Genomic DNA, 15,425 nt, shown 5'->3' with positions numbered 1-15,425 from the left:
AGCGGAGCAGGCATTCTCTCAGGGAACCACAAAGGTGGGGTGGAACCCCTTGATGTCGCCCTCCGCTCTGCAGAGACCTCCCCAGACAAAACAAACAAGCTTTTGGGTCTGGCGAACTGCAGCGGGGAGCGGAAACCAAGGAAGATCAAAGACCCAGCGGTTACCCCCTTCCGGGCCGCGCAGCTGGCAGCGCTCCCCAACCCCAGGCGGGCACCCACGGGCCCCTTGGCGAGGGGATCCCAGCGATTGACTAGCAACTCGTCGCTTTTGGACACTTGTCTCCGTCAGGAGTGGGCTGGGTCCACAACTGGCTCGAGGTGCGGTGGGGGTTTCTCTTGGACTTCTAAATCAAAACGTAGAGCGCGGGTGGGGGGGGCATGGGGCGAGTAATAAGCGAACACTTTCTGCAAAGGCAGGTCTTGGGAAGACTGGGAAGGGGCAACGCGAGAGGCACGCAGCAGGCGCTAGTTCCCCCGAGGCGTACCTCTCCCGACCTCAGTCTCATCACCTGTAAATTGGAGCCCCTGAGTCCTGCCCAGCCCGCTTCAAGGTAAAATAGAGCGGAGGGAAAGGACAGTACTGCTAGCGAGAGGAGCGGTTGTCCTAGAGAGGGCAGGACCCAAAAGGGTGTCTGTCCCAATACGCCTACTGGCCAGAGCCCCCAAACCCTGTCCTCAGTCCCGGCTCCCAAGCCCGGGCCCCCCGCCGGAGCACGAAAGCAGTAGCCTGGAGGGGGGCGCTGTATCGGGTCGGGCAGCGCCTCGCCGCGCCCCGCCCCCAGACCGCCGCCCCCCGCCCCCAGGCCGCCGGCCACGCCCCCAGACCGCCCTCTCGGCGGCCCGCCTCGCCTTTGATGCGCCGCGCCCGGCCAATGGGCGCGCGGGGAGGCGCGGGCCGCGGCGGCGGGCTGGGGGCTCGGCGCGCCCCGGCGTCAGTCGGGCAGCGGCGTCGGCGGCAGGAGCGCGTCCCGGCGCCGCCTCGGGCTCCGCTCGGCTCGGGGATTGCTCCCGGAGGAGGAGAGCCAGGCGAGGCGCGGCCAGCCGCGGGGTCCGTGGGCCGGGCGCATGGCTTAGGGACGCCCCGCTCGCCGCGCCCCCAGCATGGGGAAACTTCACTCCAAGCCGGGTCAGTGTCCTCGCCCGCGCGCTGGCCCCCGGGCCCCCGCCGCCTTCGCCCCCTCGATCGCTAACTCTCTGCATCTCCTTTCTTTCCGGCTCCCGCCGCCGCCGCCGCCGCGCGATGTGCCTGCAGCCGCCGTGTGCAAGCGCAGGGAGAGCCCGGAAGGTAGGGGCACGCGGGGCACAGACCGGGGGATGGATGGAATGGCCTAGCCCGCGGGATCTCATTATCAGGGCCACCCCCACCCCCGGCTCTGGCCGCTAGTCCCACAAACCCGCTCCAGGAGCTGCCTTCGTGTCCCCCTCCTCTGTTCACCTACCCCCTCCCAGTGGTCCCTGTGCTGCCCCCTCTTTAGAGCCTCAGTCCCTCCTCTCGCGATCCCCGCCCTCCGCGCTCATTGCGCCCCCTCTTCAGGCTCCCAAGCCCCTTCCCCCAAGATTCTGTCCCCTCTCTTTCTGGCCCCCAGCTCGGTCTCCCGAAATCTCGGCGCCCACTGCGCCCCTTCTCCTGGCCCTCAGTTCTCCTCTCCCCCGCACCTCGTGTTCACCGAACCATCTTCAGACCCTCACCCCGTTGCTCAGCAGTCCTGGCCTCCGGGGCTCGCTCTTCTGATCCCCAGGCCCTTCCTCCTTGGGTACTGCTCCCCCTTCGCGCTCCCCTCTGGGTCCCTGTGTTTGGAGCCTAGCTGAATCCCCTTCTAATTGCCTGCGTCCCTCTCTTGGATGGTGTCCCTCTCTCAACCCTCTCCCACCCCCCCTGCTTCTGCTGTGCCCACTCTTTCGCTCCTCTCTGGGGTAACTTTCGGCCAGCTGGTGGCCAGACTCAGGGGCTTGTGTCATCCCTGCCCCAGGTGACAGCTTTGCGGTGAGTGCTGCCTGGGCTCGGAAAGGCATCGAGGAGTGGATTGGAAGGCAACGCTGCCCCGGTGGCAGCTCTGGACCCCGACAGCTGCAGGCGGCAGGCACTGTTGGCAGAGGAACCCGGGTATGAACCCCAGATACCCCTCCTTCAACCTGAGATGGGTCTCCATACCCACCCACCCCAACTTTTAGCACCCTCTTGGGACAGCTTCTAAGTCCAAAAATCCCTTCTTAGCTGCCCCTGCCCCACCAACATGACCCTGTACCCCCATGCCTTGAGGAACCTTAGAGGTGACACAGGTGGCAGTCTCCTGTCAGGGTGGGAGCAGAGGGCCACCTGGGGGAAAACGTCCTAGGTGAAGAGGTGCAGCAGGTCCATTTGATGGGTAATATTATCTGTGCTGGAGGAATTTGGCGGCCTTGTTTTTGTGGTCAGCTTTCAAAGGTGGGTTTAGAGGTGGGGCTAGTGAGAGAGGGAAGGAATCTAGGGGTATCTGGGTAGATGACAGGACTGTGCTGGTCTCTGAATCTGTTCCAAGTGTCTGTGGCATTCATTACTACCATCTGCCTGGGAACCCCAGTTAGAGCAGGCTACTATCTGGGTGGCGGAGCTTGGGGGGCACTGGGACCCGGTACACTCTCTGGCTTGGCCCACGATGAGAGCACCTCATTCTGCTGTAGCCTGGGCCCATCCCTCAGCCTTCACCCTATGGGTCCTGGAGGTTGGAGTTGTACCTGGGGAACAGTAGATGTGACAGGGGACTGAGTGAGTCCAACGCCAGCTCCTGGCCTGGGACTGGTGATCACAGATGTCCTCTGAGCTCCGGAACTCTGCACGGGCTTTCAGATGGTCTGCGTGGAACTCAAGAAAGCCAAGGATCAAAGGATGAATCAACTTTTTGATGTGACATTTAATTTTTTTTTTTTTTTTAACTTAGAGGGGAACAGACTGAGTCTCAGGTCTGGTTAGTTCTTTGGTTTTGTCCATGGCTGGGGAGGGGCCAGTGGAGTTTTTAGATGTGTGTGTGTATTTGAGTGGTGAGTCCTGGGCTGGGTGCAGCTCAGTGGCAGGGGCCAGTGTTGGGAGGTGAGCCTGTGGATAAAGCCTGTTCTCATGTGTGTATGAAATAACCTCTGCGTCTGGGAGAAACTCGCATCTCCTCCTTCACTGCCACTGCTTAGCTGGGCTTTCTCGTCTGCATTTCTCTTTATCTATTGGCTGGGTTGGAACTGGACCTGCTGTCCCCTCGAACAGGTCAAACCTGGGTGGGTGGGGGGCACTGCAGTTAGGGCCCTTTAAAAACAGACTTACACGCTTCCCTGTCTCCCCTCACCATTGCTAGTTTGTGATCTGCTTAGTTATTTAGAGGCCAGTGAAAATGACCCGATTTAGCCATATGAACAAATGCATTTGTGGCTCAAAACAGAGGCCAACTGAGTGGATTTCCATTAATCAAGTTTTGGGTTTTTTCAGCATGTTTATTTTTACAAAGTATTCCTGCAGAATGCCATTTTTTGCAGCCCCCCCCCCCCGCCCCCACTTTTTTCCTCTCCTGAACTGCCAGGCAGCTTGCTCCATGGTTTAGGGGAAACTTGAACTACAGCGAGGGCTTACTTCAACTGACTTTTATCTTCAAAGCCGTAACAAATGTTACCCGCATGTTTTTGGTGGGTCTCCTTGGCATCCAGTCCTGGAGGATGGGAGGGAGGAGGAAGGAAGGAGAGAAAAACAAAAGTCTGTCGTTTTTAATTAAATAGTAGTGTTCCCAGCAAGAGGAATGTGAGCCAGTAAAAGTTGCCATGGGGGGAAATGAGGGAGGGTGGGGAAGGGGCCCCAGCTTAAGTCGGTGGCTTTGTTAAAGTCACGGAATTTTGTTGCCTGGTTTCTTCCCCCAACTGAGGACAGTATGGGATGGTGCTTGCCCGCTCCGTCCTTGCCCCCTGTCTCAGAGAAGCACTGAGGGGTCATTAAGTACTTTTGAAGACGTGAGACACAGAGCCATCAGCATGACATGTTCAGTGGCGGAGGGTGGGCCCCGCCATCCAGGATATTAAGGGGAGGGAGCCTCTGCTTTCTTGAGAGTTGTGCTTTGTGCCTGGACCCAGATGTCTGAGTGCCCACCCGCCCTGACCCAGCCACTGAGTCTGCAGAGGTGGGGGTGGCAAGTACAGCCTGGGAGTGGTCCGGTGAACCCAAGATGGGGGCCTGTAAGGCAATTTCAGGTGGTTCCCAGAGGAATATTTTTAATCTGAATAGTTAACATTTTTCTTTTATCCGAAGAAAAATAACTAGAACATCAAACCTACGATGTCATGGATATTACTGCTTAGGAGGAAGCTCAGTTGAAACATAGTCTAAAGTTGATTCTGAGAAAAATAATTAGGTGCAAGTGGTCAAAATGGTGACTGGGGATGGAATGCCCAAAGTTTGGGAGACACAGATCCTGAACAGGACAGCGGTGGGCAGCCCTCTGTCTAGTTTAATTTCCGCGATTCCCAGCGGCATGGAAAGGGTGGCTGCAGGTTCTTCCATTATATCATCAGGATGTAGGAGGGCGTGGGCTCCCAAGTCTGCCGCCTTCCAAGGGCTGGCAGAGGTCCCCCACCAGCCCAGGCCTGAGGAATGGCCTCTGTCTCCACTCCTTCACCGGCCTTTAACTAAAGTGCCTGGAGACACATTAGTGCCTCATCTAACTAGCTTTATTATTATTGCAGCGATAACTACTATGTATCAAGTGCCTGTATGTGTCAAGTGCTTTGCTTACATTGTCGTAATCCTCCTTATAACCGTGTCAAGTCGCCAGCCAGCTGGTGGGAACTCTGCTTTTCTCCCTTCCTGGAGTACTTTCTAGGACAATGGAAGCCACGTGTGGCAAAGCCCTGTGCCAGAGCGTTGGCCTGGAGGGTGTCACACTTACTACTTCCCAGAGAAGTGGCAGCCTCTGGTTAGAGTGCTTCAGGGTGAGGCAGGTTTTGGGGTGGGCAGAAGCACGAGGGGTCCCTGCCTACACTTGTCCTTCCTGATGGGGTCTGAATAGCTTAGTAAATGTTCAGGGTGGGCGCAAGTCATTTGTAAGTTCCTGAAGGACAGAGGGTGATCTCGCTGACACTGACCTAAGTGTGTCCTCAATACAAAAATAAATGAAGTCAGGCTCTGCCACCGGAGCTTGTCACCTTGTATAAGCCATTTTACCTTTGTATACCTTAATTAGCACATCTGTAAAATGGGCGTAATAACATTGTCGTCCCTGGCAGGGTTATGACAGCTAACTCTTCAAAATGAGTAGAACTTGGGGGGAAGGGTACTGGGAGGTTTGCTGAGACACTGCTAGGGGTGGAAATGGGGGCCCAGATTATAAAACCAGAGGCTTCCGCCACCCCCTACACCACAGACTCATTTGGAGGGACACAGGCTGAGACCAGGGCTTCTCTCCTTTCTGTGGGTTCATGATGAACTCCAAGGGAATATAAGCTCAGAGGAGAAAAACAATGAGGAATGCCAGGTGTACAAGTACTACGAAAGAAGAAGAGTGAAGTGAACAATTTATATGCCAGGCAACAATGTGCTCAACAATTAGAAATTAAAACCAGCATCATAATCTCAAGGAGATAAAGGAGGGTGGTATTGGAAATATGATGCAGCAATGGGCAGATATAAAAGAAAACCAGTTGGAAATATTGGGCCTGGAAAATATAATGGGTGAAATAAGGAAGCTTATCCTAGATGGATGGAGTAGTATAGTGGACAGAGACATTGATAGGACAACACTTGGAGAAGCAGGGCCTGTGTGCACGCTCATGCCATGTGTACACGCGTGCATACATGTATGTGTACCACCGGATTTAAGATAACTGCCTCCCCCCGCCATTTGGCCCTTTTGTTCTTTTGTAGCAGAGCTGCCGGAAGAGAGCTTGAGACTGGTGTAGGCAAGTCTGTCTCTGGATCAAAGGTGGCTGCCAGGCAGTTAGGTAATTTGATTAGGGGACACCTAGTACATTTTGATATTTGGGGAAGATTGGGAGGGCGCAGGCCCTATTGGAGCCCTCGGGGACGTGTGGGGCTGCGCGATGAGATTGGAGGCTGGCCCAGCTGCTGCCCGAGTGCCGGATTCCCGGGGAATTACCCTTGAATGATACCAGTTGGCACAATTAAAAGGCCCCATGTCTTCACCATATGGAAAGTGTTAGGCCTCCTTACGTGGTTTCAGAACTATGTGCCTGGGGTGGACTTGACATTTGAGGTAAAGCATAAATCAAATATTTGGTGTTTTGGAATTAAAAGATGATTTGCTTTGAGGCTGTTGGAGACATTTGGGCCTTTATTTGCCGACATCTTTGAGTTCTTCACGGAGGGTCTCCTCTGCCCACGGCATCCAGGTCAGCTTCACAGCCCCGCCTGGGAACTTTCTTTACCCCCGGGCAATAGGGAGGAGAGACGGGAAGCTTGGGTTGGGCCAAGTGCCAGGTGGGGCATCTGGTTTCCAACAGGTCTGCATCCCTCAGGATGGTGGGTGGTGGGCAAAGGTGTCAGTTTTTGAGTGCTTTATTGCATCTCTGTGACACGTTGTCTGGGAGAGGCTTCAAGGAGTGTCTCGTCCTCCCTGTGAAACTTTTCTTCTTTGAGAAAGAGGCTGCTTCCCTGAGTCAGGCCCTGTGTGTGTTTCAGTCCCTTGAACTCAAGAGGTGCTCCCTACTTTCACGTTTTGTACAAACTGTAATAACCCCTGCAGAAGCTAATCCAGGAAACAATCATGGCGTGTCCCACAGGGTCTTAGAACCTGGGGGATGAGTCATCCCCTCCCAGGGGGAATGTCAGAAGTGAGGAGAGAAGGTGAGCGAGGGATGGACAGCGACTATTCATTCCTCTTTGTATGTACCAGGAGGCTCAGACAGCACACTCAGGGACCAAACTGCTCTTGAGGACTTGAAACAGCAAGGCTGAGCCATGAGCAATGCAAGAATTGCTTTCTGAGTAACGCGTCTTCCCTGTGGTAGCCCCAGGGCACAAAGTGGGCACTTGTGATATTTGCTAAATGAATGAGTGAATAAATGAATGAATGAAAGAAAGGAAAATAGATTAGGTCACCAGCCTCCTCCTCCCCCAGATCCTCTTCCCCATCCAAATGGAATGGGAAGCAGGAATAAATGGGAGAGGGAATTAGGCCTTTTCTTTCAGGCATTCAGGTATTAATTAATTACGATTAATAATGAATTGCTGTTAATTATTAATTCCCTAGCTGTGCCAGGCATTGGGGATACAGTGGCAAATAAAAGGGACACAGTCCCCGTCCTCCTGTAGCTTCCAGTCGAAGAAGGATAAGCAGTACACCGGCTCGTTGACAGTCAGTAAACGCTCTTGAGAAGCTGTGTTAGCAGCATGTAAGGGGAGGCTGGAGAGACCTGCAGAAGGTGTGGGAAGAGGGACTGGCCCTTGTGCTAGGAAGAGCTGCCTGCGGCCCAAGGCTGGCTCTTGTCTGTGGAAAATGGGTGGGGGTTGGGCTGAGCAGTCAGGGACTCGGGGCTCCAAGTGGTCCTGCAGCCTGTGGGGACTGGAAATCTGTCCAGTCTTTTTGAAAAACCTTGCGCATTCGTGGTTCTTGGCCTGTTGAACTGCCTGTCCCTCTGGACAGGTGTGGGGTGGAGCTGGGTGGGCAGTCAGCCTGCCCCACCCCCTCCAGCCACCAGCATGCTCCTTACAGCTGATTAGCATAGACTGTCATGTACTTGGGGACATTCCTCCAGTTGTTTGGATGGATTGGTGGCCCCTGCTGCCCTGGGGGAAGGAGGGTTGGCTGTAGGGCCAGAAGCCCAGCCTTGGTGGGATGTGGGGAGGCCTGAGGGGTAGGATCGGCTGCTCAAGGGCAGAGAGAGGCACTCCAAGGGCGAGGGGACAAGAGGCAGTGACAAGCCAATCCCAGAGAGCCATCCTGCCCCAGAATTGCTGTGAGCCTGTGCCTAAGGGAAGAAGGTCCCTTGCCTTGGTTTATCAGATGAGTCTGAGAAAGGGGAGTGCTAAGTGACTGTCTTATCAAGGGGCTGGGCAGTTGTCAACGACAGCTGGAGTTGGTGTCAGGCACCCCACAATCCTCTTAGTTTAGGGGTTCTTGTAGCCTCACTCACTGGCTGTGAGTTCACAATGTGCTTTGGTTTAGAAACTTGGAATTTTTAGGTCACTTGGTGGATTCCAAAGCAGGCACTTCTGGCTGCCTCCCCGACTTCCCTCTCTTTTTTTCACTCACACATGTTCTTTTTGTGGCTCTTGTCTCTTACAGACATTCTTTCTCTTCCTCACGCTCTCCCTCTCCCCCTCCCCTCCCCTCTCCACCCCCATCATCTCCCCCTCTCCCTGAGGAAGGAAAAAATTCAGTCTCACAAACAAAATATCTGCCATTCCATCTGAGGGAGAACTGAGGCAGGAGCCCAGAATATCCTGGAAGAAACGCCAGAGAGAGCTGAAGGCCTCAGTTGTTTAATCTGGAAGGCTGTCTTTGATGTCACCGTACTCCGTTTATCCTGGGAAGCTGCCTGCTTCTTTATGGCTGGCTTCAGACTCTCTGTGTGAAGAATGGCCGAGTTGCTTCAGGGGCGGGAGGAAAAGCCTGATCACTCCCCAAAGGGCAGGCCTGGTGATGCCGCTGCTCCTGCCAAGCCCAGGTGGGGTGGAGAACCTTTTCTAAACAAGCATTTCCAGAGACATAAGTAATTCTTTGATAACTTCCCGGGAAAGAAGAGGGGGCTGTTTATCCATGTGGGCACCAGTCATGGGGCTCTGCGAGGAAAGCCTTGGGTCCCTCCCCTGAAATCATCCTCAGCCTCAGAGGGAGCACACACCAGCTCTCGCCAGGGGCTCTGCCCACCAGGGTGCACCCTGGGTGTGTGTGTGTGTGTGTGTGTGTGTGTGTGTGTGTGTGTGTGTTTAGAGGGCTCCAGGGTTGGTCTAGGCTTGGTGAGCCATGTGGGCCGTGGCGTTGTGTGTGGCTGACACCTTTCAGAGGACCCCAGGGTACTGGGTGGGCTTCACAGTGGTGTGGCATCAGCTGAAGGGTCCCTCCCTTCTTTGGGCCTTGGATTTTCCAGCTGTAAAGTGAGATAAAGCTTTTATTGTAATTTAGCAACTATCTAACGAATGTATTCTGTTCAAGTCACTAGTGCATCTGTGCGGTAGACACCGAGTACCTACCTTAGGCCGGGTATACACTTGCTCTCTCAATACACTTGTTTTCATGAAGCGTACACTGTAGTAGGAAGTACTTTTGAAAATAATTTTCACAATCTAAGTTGTGAATTATGCCTCAAAGGAGAAGTCCTGGGTGCTGTGAGAGCATTCAGTGGGGATCAGCCCATTCATTCTGCAAATATTTGAGTATATGTAGGACGTTGTGCAAACTGTGAGGAATAGGACATAGTTCCTGCCTCGGATAACTTAGCGTTTAGTGGAACTAAACGTTCATCTTTGCCTCTCATCTGTTTTTCTTATCTTATTGCATTGGTTAGAATCTCCTCTATTATTTAATAACCATTAAATATAATGTTTGTTGTTTATCTAGTTCAGAAAGCTTTCTTCAACTCCTGGCTTGCTATGGTTTTTTAAACCAGGAGTACTTATTGAATTTTATCAAATGCTGTTGGGGTATTGATGGAGCTGGTCATTCTTTGCTTATATATTAATATACGATTTGTATGCATAATTTATACTGTTAGATTTCCTAATACTCAACTTTTTTTGCACTCCTGAACACAATCTTTCTTTGTCTCAATGATAGACTGCTGTTTTAAAATGCTGTTGTGCTTGATTTGCTAATGTTTTACTTGGGATTTTTGTGTCGATATTCATGTTAGGTTGGCTCATAGTTTGGGAAGGTAGATAGTGAACAAAGAAGACAATGTTAAGGGGACGTCAGAAGACCCTCTGGGGACTAGAGCATTGAGTGCCAACTGGTCTATTGTCAGAGGTGTCCCAGAGGAACTGCGATTTAGGCCCAAAGGTGACTGGGGGAGGGCTCGTGGTGAGCACAGCCAGGGAAGGGGATGTGTGGTAGCAGGTGAGTGTCTGCTGGATGGACCAGCAGCATGGAGTGAAGAGGGCAGTTCATTTGAGATGCTGATTGACGGACCTTCAGTTGGCTGGGGGCTGGGGGCTTTCTCAGCCGTGTTATGGAGCTTGGTCTTTGTCCACAGGGGAGACAAGCAGCAGGTCCTATGTGTGGGGCCCGCAGGGCACAGGTGAGCCCTGTGATCTGGAGGAGTTCTTGTGTGGGGAAAGATGGAATGTGGGGATGGGCTCTCAGTTGTAAAAGTATTTAGGAGGATAAAGAGGAATCCAGTGACTATTCTGTGGGCTCAGTGAGAGATTCTGGAATGTCTGCATTGATCCAGGCACAGCACTCAGTTCTCGGGGTCATCCAGGGGACCCTTGAGGAAGCCACAGGTAGGCGAAGGCCCAGGAGGAGTAGAATAGGGCGGAAGGCAGTTTTGGGTGGTGATGAGAACTAGGGCTTTGGAGCCCGACTGACGTCCTGGGTTCAAATTGTGGCTGCACCATTTTCTAACTGTGGGACCTTGGGCATAGTGTGAAACCTCTGCAGCAGCCAGGGGTCCAGCGAGAAACACATGCTCCCAGGAGTGTGGGAAGGGTGAAGGGAACCTTCACGGGGTATCGATGCACCCAGGCACTGACAGGTCCCTGGCGACAGTGGGAAGCTGTTAGCACCCCCAGGGCAGGAAGAGCCAGGGGAAGAAATGTTGGAGATTTGGGGTCGGCTCCCTGTCGGTACTGAAGCTGAGGAGGGGGCAGGCCAGGCAGGAGCTATAAATATGGAGGAGTAACCATAGTCAGACATGGTGCAGTAGTGAGGGGTGGAGAAGAAATAGTCCACATCTCTCTCCTCACATCCCCTTCCTGCCAGGGCCTCCCATTGGCTGAATTCAGAAGTCAGAGGCCTGGAAGCCCCAGTGAATTGAGCCCCAGGGGTCGGCTTGCTGGGGCACAGAGAAGGGTGGGGCATGGATGGGGTGGCAATGGGAATAGAATAATCACCTCTGTGCCTCAGTTTCCTCCTCTGTAAAGCCAGGATGATAACAGTGTCTGCTTCATGAGGTGATTGTGAAGACTCAGACTATAAAATGGTTATAACTGCCTGGCACATAGTAAGTGCTCAATACACGTTAGCTGTGAAAGTTACAAAGCTATGAAGAGACACAGGGCTATGGAGACTGGAGAGGGATTTTTTGAAGGAGGTGGCATGTGCGTAGGTCACTGAAGGGTGGTCAGACTAAGACCAGGGGTCAGAATCTAAAGGACCTGCAGGGCCCAGAGAAGTCATATTAATCAACGCAGCAGGCCAGGTGGGAGACCCCTGGTGTGGGGACAGGGCTTCCCTGGGGAGCACTTGTCCTGTCTCAAGGGGGTGGCCCCACTCAGCCACAGCCAACCATTGTCATGTGGGATTGTGGCCCTGGTGTTGCCACAGCTTCTGATCAAGAAAATCGAGCCATCTGGATTTTTGTGTGAAATAGTTCTCATTTAAGAAAACTATTGTCAACCAAATAAAATGTTTAGAAAACGCTTTTTTTGGGTGGACCTGGACAGCTCGATTTGGCCTGTGGTACCCTGGCTTAGTGATGGTTGATTTAGACCTACCCGATTTTGGTGGGGTTTGAGTCTGTTAGGGACAATAGTACCTACAGGTGCGTGTTAAAGGTGCCTAATGCTTTCCGCGCATTCCTCACATGTGCTGTCCCCTGTGTACAGATGAGGAGACAGGCTCAGTAAGCAGGTTCAGGTCTCCACCCCGGCCAGGGGGAGCCGGCTTCAGGCAGCACCGAGGCAGAGGGTACAGCCTAAGCCACGGCTGGGTGCTGGGAAGTCATGGGCAGGGTGTTTCCGGTTGGCGGAGAGCAGTGAGTGGGGCAGGTGGGGCAAGGACAGGAACGTGGTTTGGGCCGCGTTATCCTGAGGCCTCCGCCTGTGCACATAGCGGGTGTTGTACGTGTGGTTGGAGCTTTCCAAAGCTGACTTCTAGGTGCAAGTCCCAGCTGCACCTCTCCCCAGCTGGGTGGCCTTGGGCCATGTGACAGCTCCAATCTGATCCTCTGGGTCACATCTGGGGACTGGGTAGAGGCACAGTTCCTGCCTCCTGGAGCTATTCTAAGAGTGAGAGTTCATGATGGCAAATCAGGGAGAGCAAAGTAGGCGTCGTCCCTCCTCCTGCTGCTTGCTAGTGGCTCTTGCTCACAGTCACTCAGCTGTGTCCAAGGACAGGGACAGGGTGCCACGCGAGAATAAGGAGGGGGCTCTCCTCGGACTGGGGAGTGACATTTAAGTTTTGAGACCCCAGGAACACCCAGCCAGGTGATGAAAGGTTTGGTGAGAGCATCTCAGACGACGGGTTGGGGACATGCAGGGGCCAGCAGGCATGACTGATGCTTAGAGAAAGTCCTCAGCCCACTACGGTGTCTGACTTGGGACCAGACTCTAGTCTGTGATGTTAGGGCAGAAATCCGTGGTCCAGCAGAGGGGCTGGGTGGTACCGGGCGGTGAGGGGGGCTTGTTACATGTTGTAACTCTGTGTGAGCCCTTGTCCACCCACTGCAAAGCTTCTTCTGTAATTTTATTTTCTTACTGATGTCTGTTCACTCCAGCTTCTCTCCTTTCTGGCTGGGTGGGAGGTTGGGGGAGAACTCTCGGTCTCATGGAGCAATGTGAACCTGGAGCTGATTGGCCGGCCTGCCATGTGCTGCCCAAGCCCCCTGGCCCTGAGTGCAGAGCTGGGGCCCTGGAGAGCCTAAAGGGGCAGAGCATAAAGGGCCCCTGTTAGCAGGATGGGCCTTTCCACCCTCAGGCCACAGGTGAGGGCTGGGAAGACCACAGCCTCCCTCCAAGGATGTTTTTCTAACTGCAGAAAGCCACGTGGGCTGGCTCCTCACGCAGGAGCTTTGGCTTGTGGTGGCTCCACTGAGTGGGTTTGGGGGTGCTGTGTAGGGGTGCCACTCCATGTCTGGCTTCTAGAGGGAGGCTTGTTATAGGGCAGTTTGACCTTGACTCTGTTGTTTTACCCTTTATCCCCCCAGCAGTGATCTAGCTAGACTTCAAAAGCAAAAAGATGATGTAAGAAAATTACTACAAATCGGGGACAGAGTTGCCTTTTCAGTGGGCACTGGGGGCTTCTCTTCTCACCCTCCTCCCTGAAAATCCACAGGGGTGCATGGCCCCGGTCAGTCCTGGGTACGTGCCTCCTGTTTCGGTGTCCCGTGGCTGCCTCTCTGTGTGGCTGTTAGGGGCCCACTCTGAGCCTCATGCCGAAGCATGGATGCAGCATTGAGCGTCCGCTCTCTGCCAGGCCCTGAGCCAAGCGCTCGGTTCTCTCAGCACCATTAGGTACTGTTATCATCCCCATTTTACTGATAGGGAAACTGAGGATTTAAAGAAGTATGCCTCCTTACCCAAAGTCACTTGACTTGGAAGTGGAATCTTGCTCCAGCCAGACTCAAGGTCGGTCTGAATAGAGAGCTGTCTTAAATCCGTATAGATGACTTTTTTTTGCTTCAGCCATATATTATAACCCCATTCATTGCTCATGAAATCAATTTAGTGTCCAGCGTTAAAAAAACGAAATAGAGAAGTATAAAAATATGAAAAAAATATCACATAGAAAGAGTAAATATTGCTTTGTGTAACGTCTTGTTTTCTTCCCTTTTTTAAAATTAAATTTGTTGGGGTGACAGTAGTTAGTAAAATCATAGCTTTCAAGTGTACATTTCTGTAAAACATCATCTATATGTTCTTTGTGTAACTTCTTCTTTAGTTTATGGACATGGATTTACAGACATAGATAACCATGTCTGTAGCTAGCGAGCTAGATCTAGCTATACGTACACACATACCTCTACCCAAACCCAGAGGTCCATGGTAAAACATATTTCTTACTGTGGGTCATGATCCAAGTGTTTGGTCACTGGTGTGATCTCTGAGCCTGAGTGCCTGGTTTCAAGTCCTAGATCTGCTCACTGGCTGTGTGACCTTGGACAAGTTCCCTAACCTCTCTGTGCCAACGTTTTCCTTTTTGGCTTCAGGGCCTTTTGGTTTGTTGACTTCTTGGCCAGAACAGATTCTCCTAGGATGGCTGTGGGTGCTTTCTTGGCCGCCTCCTCCCTTTGCTTAGGGCATGAAGAGAATGAGGAGTCCTCTGTGGTCCCCAAGTTCTCTCATCTGGGAAACCAACCTCTGAGCATGAGCAGCAGCCGCAGCTGCATCCTAGGAGAGAGACGTGGCTGCGTCTTTGGGGACTAGACAGAGCTATGTGCTGGGAATCCTGAGCCTGGGCGGGAGTTGGGAGGATGGGTGGTTTAGCAGGTATCTCTTGTGTAATGAAGAAAAGGAGGGTATTTAGGTTATGTTTTGCTATGTAACAAATTACGCCAAAATTTAGTAACCTGATCATTTTATATTTGCTTAAAATTATGCAGTTTGCGTAGGGCTTGGCAGGGGCAACTTGTCTATGGCTCCACGTAGCATAGTTGGGGTGGCTCAAACAGCCAGGGGCCAATTGCAACGACTCCACTTGGCTTACGTGTCAGGAGCCTCTGGTTTCTTCCAGGCGGCTTCAACACATGGTCAGCTTGGGCTTCTGCTAGTGTGGGGACCTTAGGGCAATCAGACTTCTTGCAGGGGCGCTGGCTTCCCCAAGAGTGCAAAAGTGAAAACTGCTGGACCTTCTGAAGGTTTAGGCCTGGAGTTGGCAATGCCACATTTCTCTTGGTTAAAGCAACTCATGGGTCCAGCCCAAATTCAGGGGAAGGGACAATACAGGGGCATAAACGCTGGGAGGTGAAGCTCATGGGGGGCCATCAAAGTGCTCTACCAGAGAGGATGTGCTCTGCTGGAGAGAAACTGCTGTGAGGCTACAGGACTGAAAGGTGTTCATTGGATTTTGGTTGCTGGCATTTACGATTGGGTTTGGCAAGAGCTGTCTCGATGGAGGGACATCAGAGGTGACACTGGAGCGGGTCATGAGGCGAATGAGGAACGCATGCATGTAGGCAGAAACACCCGCTTGGAAGAGGATCCATGGCTGTGTCATTTGGAAGAATGGAAACTCTATAACAGCTCAGATATCCGTCACGGAGGACAGGCTAATAAAGTGGTGTAGCCATGGGATGGCTGTCTCTGTCACTGGTAAAACCAGGGTGAGTGAGGGCTGCACACCAACGGGACGGAGGCCCGGAGACGCTGCTGACTGAGCAAAGCAAGAGAAACACCTAAGTGTGAGGGGGTCCTGCTTTTGGCATTATACTAACATCTATTCGGGCCTAAGTATCTATATGTTTGCAGGTGCACAGAGAAAGATCTGGAAGGGTACCCTGTCAAAGGCTATTTCCCTGAGGAGAGGAGTGGTGGGAGGTGGTAAAGACCGAAGGAATTTCGCTTTTCGCATTATACGTTTCTAC

At 52.8% G+C, this 15,425-nt stretch overlaps 1 protein-coding gene across 2 annotated transcripts in view; it reads left to right on the top strand.

Annotated features, from left to right (window-relative positions):
* The first annotated feature begins 905 nt into the window (after positions 1–905).
* NKD1 (NKD inhibitor of WNT signaling pathway 1) overlaps positions 906–15,425 on the top strand; it is a 73,177-nt gene continuing 58,657 nt past the window's right edge. The window contains exons 1-3 of one of the 2 annotated variants that reach the window (XM_019732371.2): positions 906–1,125; positions 1,252–1,284; positions 1,970–2,103. In XM_019732371.2, coding sequence (XP_019587930.2) covers positions 1,101–1,125; positions 1,252–1,284; positions 1,970–2,103 — 192 coding nt within the window. In that variant the 5' untranslated portion in view covers positions 906–1,100. Of the gene's footprint in view, positions 1,126–1,251; positions 1,285–1,969; positions 2,104–15,425 lie in introns of those variants that run through there. The other variant, XM_019732372.2, reaches the window with a different exon arrangement.

The sequence above is a fragment of the Rhinolophus sinicus genome, linkage group LG11, assembly GCF_036562045.2.
Source record: "Rhinolophus sinicus isolate RSC01 linkage group LG11, ASM3656204v1, whole genome shotgun sequence".
NCBI classification, from domain to species: Eukaryota; Metazoa; Chordata; class Mammalia; order Chiroptera; family Rhinolophidae; genus Rhinolophus; species Rhinolophus sinicus.
Note: the sequence above shows the minus strand (reverse complement) of the source record. Positions and strands in the feature narration are given on the sequence as shown.